Source organism: Schistocerca americana, chromosome 1 (assembly GCF_021461395.2).
Source record: "Schistocerca americana isolate TAMUIC-IGC-003095 chromosome 1, iqSchAmer2.1, whole genome shotgun sequence".
Classification (NCBI taxonomy): domain Eukaryota; kingdom Metazoa; phylum Arthropoda; class Insecta; order Orthoptera; family Acrididae; genus Schistocerca; species Schistocerca americana.
Window position 1 is genome coordinate 438,391,143 of NC_060119.1, and position 12,710 is coordinate 438,403,852.

The 12,710-nt window shown below is 37.5% G+C and overlaps 1 protein-coding gene across 1 annotated transcript in view; it reads right to left on the bottom strand.

The window, feature by feature from the left end:
* Nucleotides 1–1,203: 1,203 nt before the first annotated feature.
* Nucleotides 1,204–12,710, bottom strand: part of LOC124559509 (myosin-16-like) — a 52,270-nt gene continuing 40,763 nt past the window's right edge. Inside the window, exons 5-7 of the mRNA XM_047130912.1 lie at nucleotides 8,869–9,162; nucleotides 7,423–7,905; nucleotides 1,204–1,284 (exon numbers count right to left, since the gene is read on the bottom strand). Coding sequence (XP_046986868.1) covers nucleotides 1,204–1,284; nucleotides 7,423–7,905; nucleotides 8,869–9,162 — 858 coding nt within the window. The remainder of the gene's footprint in view (nucleotides 1,285–7,422; nucleotides 7,906–8,868; nucleotides 9,163–12,710) is intronic.

Sequence of the window (12,710 nt, forward strand, 5' to 3'; positions counted from 1 at the left end):
CAAGTATTCTTTGTACTTCAAGATAATATTTCTGTTTAGCTATATGTTCTCTGCAGCTTGTAGTTTCTTGACAACATCTCTCTGTACAAAGTATAACAATTTACATGTGATGTATTACAAGAGAGAAAGGAGCCTATGACCACAGGAGGCAGTCTGTTTTGTCGTTTTATCTTCACATTTAGATATACACTTAGTTTTTAGTCAAAACCTCTATAAAACCATGTTCTGAAATAGTGTTCTTGATTCTTCACTACACAGGTTACTTCAAAGCCATAACACAACGCTCACATATCATACTAACAAACTGATAGAGTGACCTTGTGTCTGGGGCTGTCTGAACAAATTCCTGCCTGCATACTATTAGCCACTGATATATTGAAAGAAACTCTTCATGTCAGAATAAGTAACCCTTTATTGGTTATTGGTAATGACATATGTTAGATTGAGGCATTTTACATGGAAGTAGAATCAATCTGACAACTAGAATAGACACTAGTCAAAAATCATTTCCACAACTAATAAACAATGGAATAAAAGACTATTCTAAAAGTAAGCACACAAGCATAATAGAATACAATGACTCTAGTGCCTGGTGTGGAAGCACTTCGAAAGCATTACAAAATTATGCACGAGAACAGCACTACTTGCACTGGAGCCCCTGCTGGGAAAGTGAAGTGGTGTCCAAAAATGTTGTATGGTAATGGATGCTACAACCCAATTGTGTTGTTTCTCCAGTGGGCTTCTTCATGTCAACAGTTGTTGGAACCCTTGGTGACAAAGCAGTTGTAACTGAGTTGCAATTGTGCTGTGTTGACCTCATTTTGTATTAACGATAATTAAAGCATGAAGCCCCATCATTGCACTGCTCTATGTAGTCCAGAGTATAACATAGTTGTAACAGGTGTTTGACACCATCAGAGCATAGTGTTATGTGTGAGCACTTGAGAAGGATTTTGTGTACATATGTAGGACTGGCGACATGCCTACAGTTACCAAGGCTGGGTGTGGGAGATGTGTTCTGTCAATGAACAAATAAAATTACCATCTGTCAAGTTATGTAGCTGCAAGAACCATGTACCCAAAACTCCCTTGGCAGCCATAACATTTCACCATACATCAGTTTGGCAGCTGAAGCATCAAAATCTGGGTTGTGTTTCTTGGACTAAGCAAAAGCATAAGGAGGGCTGTTTTTCTCAACTTGTATCATGGTAAATCAGGGTTGCTTTCAACGATCGGTGGCAGCATTCTGTCATCCCACTGCTTGTGGGGTGATAGCTCATCTTTCTATGAAACACAGTGTCACATAATTTAGTCAACCATATAAATAGTCTGTACTCAAATTGTTGTCTGCAATCTGTCATGACATGTGAAGGATAGCCACAATATGACACATCCAACAAGAAACAAAGGCATAAGCTAAGGTCTCTGCTGAGATGTTGTCTACTCATGCAGTTTCTGGCCAGTAGGCAAAGCAGTCTATCATTGTTAATAAATAACATTTGCCTTTCAATGCAGGTAAGGAGCTGACAATAACAATACAAACATGTGCAAATCAAACTGTTTTACCTGGAAAGTTATCCACTGGCACATGCACATGTCTGTTGGCTATGTTGAGATGCCATTTAATACATGGCCGTGCCCAGTCTCAGCAATGTTTCTTGACTTCTGGCCATGTAAAACCAATTGTAGGAGAAGTGGAAAATGTATGGCAGAAGAAAAATAAAGAGTTAAAAAACGCAGCAATAGATGGTACTGTAAGACACAAATGTCAAATGACTCATACAACAATGCCTAACGTGTACACATTTGATGTTAAACAAATTGTACTTATCAGTGTGCATGGCTGTACAAGTGTGATACTGTTAGTTACATAAGCCCATCCACCATGGCAAGATCATATCACATCGGATGGGAAAAATTTGTTTTTAATTGTTCTGAGGCCCAAAACTGCATAAAAAGCATCACTCACATCAGTTTTTAATTGTCCTGTGGCCAAAACCCACATAAAAATCATCAATCACATTGGTTTTTAATTGTCCTGAGGCCAAAAACCACATAAAAAGCATCAACCAAAATCAAATCGGATTATTAATTTCCATGTGAGTGGTGCAAATCATGTTCAGTATGCTGTCCACCATATTCTGCAACAAGTTTAAATCAAGAAACAGTATGTTCTACAACTGATTGAAGTGTTTTCAGGGTCATGTTCAGAATGTGTTGTGCAATGCATGCCTTCTATGCAACTAAGTTTGCAGTTGGAACACTGATAGTCCTACAGCCAGAAGTCACACGGATTAAGATCAGGTGATTGGGATGACCAGGCTGTAGGGAAATGGAGGCTGATTATTCTAGCACTTCTGAAATTGCACTTCAGCAGCTGCTTAACTGGATTTGCAATGTGTGGAGATGTGCCATCTTGCATAAAAATGATCCCATCTACAGATCCATGCTATTGGAGAGCTGGAATGCTGTGGTTGCACAAAAGACACTCATAGCACTCACCAGTGATGGTACAGGTAACAGGACCAGAAGCACTTGCCTCTTAAAAAAAATATGGCCCTGTGATAAACGATGCCATAAACCTGCACCACACAGTGAACTTTCCAGGATGAAGTGCTACTAGTTGATATGTGTGTGAATTTTCCATTGCACATGTTTAACAATTCTGTGTATTGACATACCCTGCCAGATGGAAGTGGGATTTGCCCGACCACAAAATCTTCCACAGCCCATCATTGTCCAGTTCCATATGAGCAAGAAATTCTAAAATGAAGGTCTCTCTTGCTGGCAGGTCAACAGGAAACAACACATACACAAGGGTAATTTTGGATGGCTACACAGTGCATGGGGTATGTCCAATGTTCAGGCAATTCTCCATGCACTACACATTTGCACACCTCCACTTGTCACCTCCTGCATTGCTATTGCCACTGCTTCCACTGACTTCAAATCAATTCGTTTCCTCCCTCCACCAGGTTGCACACCAAAAGAACCTGTCTTTTCGAATTTCTGAATCATTTTATCCAGACCCACAGCAGTCATTGGAACAACGCCTTTTTCCAAACCCTTCAATGACCGGAACTTACGCAGAGTGACGTGAGCACAGTCATCAGTCTTGTAATACAGCTTTACAAGCAGAGCATGATCCTGCATTGAGACAGTCATGGCAAATGTCACAGACATGAAAGGAGGAAAAGTCATGTACCTGGCGTGTTTATACCAACTTCAATGGATCGTGCGCATGGCAGGTGTTTTTCTGACACATACAGCACCATCTATTGATCAATTTTCACACTGTTTTCTTCTTCTGCTATACGTTTTCCCCCTCCTCTGATAATATTCCATTGCTATTTGACGTCATTCTGACCAGTGGTGTTATTTCTACAGCATTTTGAAAGTTTAACTTTAATTACAGTTACCCAGTATATTATCAAAAGCAAATCTCCTGAATTTCATTGACAGGAAAGAACAAGGTTTGCCACTGGACACATTGCAGTACAACTTTGCATGAGTGCCAGGAATTTCTGCTATCAAAAGTTTGATTGATGATTTGGAGTCTTTAACCAGCCACTATATTGTTTCATAAATGTGTTTTATATCTGTGCTGAACTGAGAAAGGTAGACCAACTTGCCATGCTGACGAACTGTTGGAAGGCACATAGGAGTGGCTTATGTTTGGGAATTGTGTGTCCTCCAGCTGAGATTGGAAATATTTAATGGTTTCAAAGATTGCTAAAAGCTCTCTGTTGTAGGCACTACATTTCTGTTGAGGCAGAGACAGCTTGTGTGAGAAGAATACTAGCAGCTGCTATGCTCAATCACAAAGTTGTTTCAACACTGTTCTGATTGCCACTTGACTCGCATCAACTACCAATGCCAGTGGTGCACTCAGTTCTGTCTGCATGAGTAAAGCCAGATCCACTATACTCCACTTGGCTGCTTTGAAATCTGAGATCATCCCATCAATCCACAAAACTGGTGTGTTTCCCTTGCTCTTCGGGACAGTGAGTGCTGCTGTTAATGGTGCTTGGAACTCATTCATTAGAGGTAGATGTCAGCAATAGAAAGTGAAGACACCAACATATGATGCAGTTCTTTGATGATCTGTAGCCATGTCTTCTGACGGCAAGGGTAGCGAGCTCGACAACATGATCCAGTGGCCAAAAAATCAACTTGTGCCTGGCTGAAGACACGCTTGGCAGTACTTAGGATGACACCATATCCTTCCAATGTTCTGAACACTTCGGTAAGATGTTGATGACGTTAAGACACACTTGGCAGTACTTAGGATGACACCATACCCTTCCAATGTTCTGAACACTTCAGTAAGATGTTGATGACGTTGCTCCAGAGAGGTGGAGAGCATAAAAATGTCATTGAGATAAGCAAAGCAGAAATTTAGGGCTTGTTGCACATAATAAATGAACCTTTGCCTTATTTGCACTGCATTTTGTGGGCCCAACATCACGGACCATCTCTTGAAAAGGTCAAAAAGAGTGATAGTGGCTGTCTTTTGTATGTTTGCTCCCACCATAAGAATCTGCATTTATACCTTTGGACAATCTAAAACACTGAATACAATCATGCCACATAATGCATAACTACAGTCTTGAAGCAAAGGTATGGGGTATTGATTGGGGTCACTTCTAGCTTTTACGGTCCAATAATCACACAAAAGCACCATGTGCCATTCTTTTTTGGTACCAAGTGTAGTGGAGATGATTAGGGGCTACTCAGTGGCCACATCATCCCTTCACAAATCATGATATCAAATCCCACTTTCGCTATGGCAATTCAATCTGGTGACAAGTGACAATGTTTGCGGGAGGCTAATGGTCCTTCTGATTCACCGTGTCATGGGGTATCTCCTTTGTTGCTCCTGGAGGTCTTGTCAGTCTGTTAATCTCTTCAATAAGTCAGCATACTTGCCACATATATCTTGCACAAGTTTAACCATGAGAACTGTCACATCTCAATGAAAACCTACAGTTGTCAACACAATGACACCATCAAAAAGCTGTGTATTCACCATGTCAGGAAGCAGTTGATAATGTGTCAAAAAATCTGCACCTATTGTAGGTTTTGACATGTCTGCAGCCATAAAATCCCATGTGAAGTTATGCCCTATTCAAAAATTCTGACTGATCTACTCTGTATGTCAATATAATTGAATTGTTGGCAGTAGTCAAACAGAACAGGGAGTGGAGCTGCTTGCTGTGCAGTTTTGTGTGTGGGAACACATGTATGTCAGAATCAGTATCTACGAGATATTTCTGCCCAGACTTACGCCCACTGATGAAGGTGCTGAGATGACAGCCAGCAATTGGTCAGTGCACTTACATCTGATTACTACCAACATTTGGGGGTGAGCAGGGCACTGTATTCATGCTTTGCCATGTCCCGAGATCTCCTGTGATACCAGCAAATTGCAGGCTTGTCAGTACCTGACATCAAGGAACTGGTAGACAGAAGGGTAAAGACATGTCAGGCCTATATAGAATTCTGGTCTGTGAAAGTTGTTTCTTTATCTCATCAAATGCTTTTTGACAATCAGATGACCAATCCCAGACAGTATTTTTCTTTAATAGATCACATAAACAAGAAGCGTTCATAGCTTGAGTACTGGCATACTTTCTGTAAAATCCAGCAAGACCAAAAAAAGATTTTAATTGTTTCTTATTTTTAGGAACAGGAGCCTTCTCTATAGCTTCAATTTTTTCTCTGTCAGGTTCAATCCCCTTTTCCGAAATAATGTGTCCCAAAAATTTCAATTCACTTACCCCAAATTTACATTTTTTCTAACTTTAACACACCTGTGTTGGCAATTCAAAATGTTCTTCCCATGTTTTTCCAGAAATCAAAATATCATCTACATATACAGTAAGTTTAGACAGTAGTTCATCCCCCAAAACAAGATCTAATGCTCTAATAAACTCAGCAACAGAAACAGTTAGTCCAAATAGTGCAACACAGTAATGATAACTTTTTCCCCCCATACAAAAATGCAGTGTACTTTCTAGAATATATTTCTAAAGAAATTTGGTGAAAGCCTGAAGTTAAGTCTAAGCTGCTCATGAATTTCACACATTCAAATTTATGTAACAGTTCATCTATGTTTTCTGGATGATCATTTTCTCTTTTCAAAAGTTTGTTAAGGTGTCTAGAATCAAGTACAAGTCCACACCCCCTCCACATTTGGAAACCACAACCAAAGGATTATTATGATCACTGTTACTTCTTCCATTTTTTGTATCTCACTCTCAACCTTTTTTTTTTTTTTTTTTTTTTTTTTTTTTTTTTTTTTTTTTTTTTTTTTTTTTTTTTTTTTTTTTTTTGCAAAAGGAATACTATAAGGCTTGAGAAAAAAAGGTTCATGATTTTTTAAGGTGTAAAGTGCATTGATAATTCTTGACTCTTCCAGGTTTTTCATTGAAAACATCTTGAAATTCCCACAATAAATTTTCCAACTGTCTCTATTGTTCACTGTCCAAATTAATTGCTTCCTCTACTTTGCTTTTAACTAGGTTTTCATAATTTTGACCGGAAAAATTTAGCTCAGGCTTGTCATCATAACAGTACAAATTCTCTTCATAGTCTATGATTTTCCTGACATGATTGCAACAGTGTATAATAAACAGTTGTGTACACACAGTAATATTGCTTTTCGGTTCACACACAATTAACTTCACCTCACTCCAGTTAAATGCAGCACTTACCTTTAACACCCAGTCCATGCCAAACACTATGTTCTCTTCTAAACTTGGAATAACAAGACAACCCTGCTCAAATTTTACTTCTTCTATTTCAAATGATAAAAATACTTTACTTTTGATGACTTTACTGTGTTTGCCTGTAGCTCCTCTTATCTTTACTCCCATCACAGGGGCCTCAACAAAATCAACACTCTTTAATTTTATTTCTGAATTTTTCTGAAATGGCTGAAATAGGACCCCCTGTATCAATGAGACATTTACCCTCCCAAATGTTTACTTTACCTTTAATGTATGAAGACCCTAATTCACATTCTTCTACTTTTTCTTTTAATGGCTCATGTAACAGGTCATTTTCAATTTCTCTAAAATTAACCTCATTATTTTCACGATCAGTTTTTAATAGCTTCACACACACATTGACATTTTCATTAACATCATCTATGGATACAACTGGTTGAGCATACAACAGCAATTCATTACATTTTACTCTTTGCCACCAGTGAGGATATAACCTTCTACAAATTTTAGCTAAATAGTTCCAAAACTCTTCCCTATCTGTTTTGTAATAGCAACTGTTCCATAATATTTTTAAAAATTTTTCACCTTTTCCTTCAGAACTTGTATGTGGGTTTAAATACTTCATACTATTAGCTGGCACAACATTTCAGTCCTCTGCTACATTACATTGGTTACACTGGCTTAACTTTACCTGTTCTTCAGATGCATGAGTGTCCACTTCCTCATTACTAACCACACTTACCTCATCATAATGCTCACAGTTATCAACTTCATTATCACATAGATTTACTAATTCACTTGAAATAATCTTGACGAATACCTGATACTCACCAACAGCATTAATCTCACCATCACTTACCTCCGTACAACTCCCAACAACCTCATTAGTTTTCGTATTTTTATCAAAATCTAAACTTTCCTCATCATGCATCCTATCCACAGTCAAATTAAGTTCCATCTCTCTCTCTTCACATAACTTTTCATTTTCATTAAATAACTTATTCAAATCATAGCTGTAATGTTTGTCAGATACTTCAGAATTATATAGATTTTCATTCTCTACCCAATTATAAAATTCTGGCACAATTGCAATATCCTCATCTGGCTTGTTCTCAGAAGTAGTTACCTTATTCCTTTCAACATGATTATTTTCTCTTATCGTATCCCAAAATTTCTGATCAAAATTAAAAGTATTAATTTGGTGTTGAAAATGAGTGTATGTTATTCGTGGTGTGTATTTGTTTTGTCTTTCACTGGTTTTATTATAATAATTAGTTACATTTATCCTTCTTCCTCTATCTGTAAATTCACAGTTGTTATTGTAGGTCCTATTGTGATTAAATTTTCTTGCCCCAAAACTGCCGACCCTCATTGAGGTTGTCTGGAGTTTTCCTGCCTGTTTTCAGTGTTGTTTGATCTCCAATTTTGTTCCTCCCTGTTTCTGTCATCCCACCTGTTTCTATTTCCAAAATTTCTTTTCCCTGTCTCTGTCATTACCATTATGATCCCTATTGTTTCCCCTGTGTTGTTCATGTCTATTGTCTCTGTATTCTCTCCTCTCTCCATACCTGTTTGAATACCACCCCCCCACCCCCCACCCCCCACCCCCCCGTTGGTGTTCACCATTGTTAAAATTTTACATATTCCCTCTTTCTAATGCCCTATCCAATTTATCCACATATTTTAAAAAATTTTCCAAATAATCATCAGACCCATGAACTAAATCACATTGTAATTTTTCAGGTAGCCTCCTTTTCAGTGCATCTATTTGTGTCATTTCACCAAACGGTTTATCTAAATCTATTAATTTTCTCAATTGATCTTTACAAAATGCTTTCATGGTGCCCACTCTCCCTCAGAAAATAGGTCCATTTAAAAATTCAGATTTAATCCTCCCCTGTTCAGATTCTGACCAAAATTTGTTTAAAAAGCTTTTCTCAAAATTTGCAAAGGTTTCCCACTGATCGAAATTTAGGTTAGCCCTGGATAGGGCCTCCCCTTCAAGAAATTTTTTGACAAATTTAATTTTTGAATTATCAGACATTCCTGGCACAAAATTGTCCTTGCAATGGTGCAAAAAATCAACTGGGTGCAAATTATCTCAAGGAAAACTTTTCACTAACAGGTTCGACCATACTGGTCTATGACTGTTCAAATTTTTGTTAACAACATATTCTTCAACTTGATTTATTTTAGTTTTTAATGTGTCTACTTTATTGGTAATATTTGATTCTAAACTGTCAACCTTTTTCTCAACACTACTGATTGCATTAATATTGTTTGCTTTCAAGTCATCTAATTTTGCATCTAGTGATTCATTTTCATTTTGAAGTTCCTGAATTTCCCTGACTCTGTTACTATTTTCAGCAATGAATTCATTTTCAAAAACAATTACTTTTTTCTCCACATTGTCTACCCTCAATTTTATCGCCTGTAAGTTACCTTCCAGTGTATTTTGGACCTCGGTTAACTCAGTTTTTATTACATTTAATTGCTTATTCAAATTCTCCCCTAACCTTTCATCAATTTCAGCCCTCATTTCTGATTTTAAATTATTTATATTTTCATTTTGCTTGTTCAGGAGTTGCAGTATTAATTCTAAATTCTACCTAAATTCTATTTTATCAAGTTTTTGATTCTCCCCCCCCCCCCTGCTATTCCTTCCCCTTCATTAATTTTGTCCATTATTAACTGTTAACAAAAAATGAACCAGTAAAAATGACAATACCAAATTACAAAATTCGTTAGAATTTTTACTTAGCTTATAGCTGAAGTCTTCTCCGTCAGAATCCAGTCATAGTGTTTATTTTAAATCCTTTGTTGTCCCATTGTCTTTTGCATCCATTTTTCGTCCTGTGGTTGTGTTCCCTTAATATTTGATTGTCAGGTTTTTGTCAACATTTTTCATAACAGATTCACTATGTACTTTTCCTGAAACACATCTACTGTTAATTTTTGAATATTTGGTGCTGCCTATCCCAGCAAGAGCACCCACGTTCTAACAACCCTACCACAACAAAGGCCAAAAATTAATTATGATTGTAGTGTTGCTCACGCTGCTAAATATTGCATTTTCGGGCAACAACAAAGTTATATTGTGTGGCAGGTATCATTAGAGCACAGTTAATGAAGTCATTTCTTGAAATAATGGATAAACTAGGCACTCATCTTTTCGTGTTTCCCACATGGTCTCGTTGTGAACTCATGGCTCAATCGTCAAAAATCTAGGTAATGATGATTCCAAGCTTGGATGCAAAGAGGCCTAGGTGTAATTCTGCAATATTCAATAGTTTTACAGATGTGTTTCATAAAACATTCTTGAAGATTAAACTTTTGCAAGTTAAGACAATGGTGATGTAAAAAAGTAGTCAGCACTCCAAATTTAAGTTACACTTCTTTTTTATTACTTTTGTTGCAACATCACTTCACAATATAAAACATACTTGAAAATATCTAACTCATTGTTAAAGTTCACATTTCATAAACTGACTACAATTTGCGTCTTTTCAACATGATGACCAAGACTCGACACACTAATAACCACTTATGAGCCCAAAATTCAGAGTTACAAGTACGTCAAAGATCATAGTGACAAAAGAAAGAATACACATAAGAATAATATCATTGCAATATAAACATATTGATGTATCAAAGTACCTCTACATTAATGAAATCAAATCTGAATGTTGTCACATAAATATGTTAATTATTTTACAGAAACACAGTAGAATATTGCTGGTATCGAGAGGTTGAGGTGAGGTGCCATAATGGCTACGTAATTCAAGTACCATCACAGCATGCAAGAACAATTAAGGAAAGAAGTATTTAACCCGGAACCTTTCTGTTCAAAATCTGTAAGTCTACTACGGTGATACATTGAGAAGTATTTAAACAAAGCAAGATACTGGGATGAGCCTACAATGCTTAAGGATATTTTGAAGGCAACACTTCCAGCTGAGATGTGAGAAAAATTTATTCATGCATCAGAGGAGAATGTAGAAGAATTTAGGTCAGTCTTGGACCCCATTGACTTGATCCAAGAAGACATTAAGACAAGAGCAGATAGACACAACTCGTAATCGCAAGCGAATAATGCCTATGGCAGCCGTGCAAGCAATCAGCTTATTCAAAAAACAAATGTGAGTTACACCCCGCAGCATTTTAATAATTATGATGAACATTGTAACCAGCATAGTGGCAATGGGAATAATTTCTGCTATGGAAGAAACAGATGGAATAGACACAATAAATGATAAAACCCATGATACAGTGTAAATCCAAATACTACAAATTGGCAAAACAATAACAGACAGATGCGGCCTTCTGTGCCAATGAATAATGACTGGAGACAACAGACACCAGATATTACAGAAATGAGAGAGGGTGTGATTCATGGAAACGAATCACACTTGGAAAATTAATTTTGACCGAATCGTGCCCCAGAGGACTGGTCGAGGAAAGGTATGGGGGCTATGGGCAGAAAGTTCATATGATGAGATATAATGAGGGAAAGTTAATAGAAGAGAAGCTATGTGCTGACACAACCAAATGTACAGAAGAATACTTATAAGAACCCACATCTGCAATTAAAGTTGTAATAGAGGGTATTCCAGTGACAGTAGTTTTGGATATGGGCGCATCAGTAAATTTACTATCTATGAACCTACTTAATACATTAGTGAAGAAGACCCAGTTACAAACTTTTACTGCACAACTTTAAAAGATACTAGGAGTGTTTGGCATGTGATCCCAACCCCTGAGGGTACAGATGATGCTAAAACTGAATCTAGGAAATGTGGCGATAACAGGCGCGTACATAAGTAGTTGATAAATTAATAGTCAACAGTGTTCTTGGATTAGAGACTATCCTAGAGAAGGATGCAAAATTAGACTTTTCTACTGGGAAGGTAAATTTTTGGATCAAATGTTCAAATGTGTGTGAGTTCCTAAGGAACCAAACTGCTGAGGTCACCGGTCTCTAGACTTACACACTACTTAACCTAACTTGAACTAACAACAACAACAACAACACCACACACACACACACACACACACACACACACACACGCTCAAGGGAGGACTCGAACCTCCAGTGGGAGTGGCCGCGCAATCAGTGACAGGGTGCCTCAAACCGTGTGGCCACTCTGCGTGGCAAAATTTTTGTATCAACGGACCTCTAGCCCAGGTAGACCTACTAAGAAAAGAGGGAAAACATGAAGATACTGCCTAGGGGCAAAGATACAATTAATAATAAAAGAAAACCGCCAATTCAAGACAAGTTTGATTAGAGTAGTGCAAGTAGAAGTATCTGAGCAGATACAACAGAAGTTAAGTGAACCAGAGCACTTTAAGGAAGAGCAAAGGACCCAATTGTCTGCTCAATTATGGAAGTATACGAGAGTATCTGAAGAGCAACCAGGTATCATGAAGGGTTGTACATGTCATGTGAATGTCAAGCCACACAGAACATACTGTCATAGTTTCTATCCTGTGTCTTGGAAACTACACAGTGCAGTGGACCAAGAAATATAGGTGGAGGCATGCATTATCCTGAGCAAATATAACACAAATCTTGACTTCCAAATATAACCCTGGCATGAACCCAATTGCAAGGGTTTTTCATGAATTAAACAGCTTTATGTGAACCTATTGCCATGTGAAACAAACAAGATGGATAAAATAACTTGATACCTTTGAGGAAATCATGAACAATTTACCTCATAAGACCACAAACCTTACACCAGCTGAACTAATGTTTGAGAGAATAGAAAAAAATGAATGGACAGATAAGATTCCAAAGATATTACAAGAAGAAACCCACTGGCAAGATAAGATTAGAACAGCTTTAATAAATCTCACTGAAAAGGCAAGAAAAAGCAAGACAGATTTTGTCAAGAGGGTATTACAAAGACTATCCTTTGGCATTGGGGAAAAGGTATCATTATGGACACATCCACATGCATCAATGCTGAGGTCATC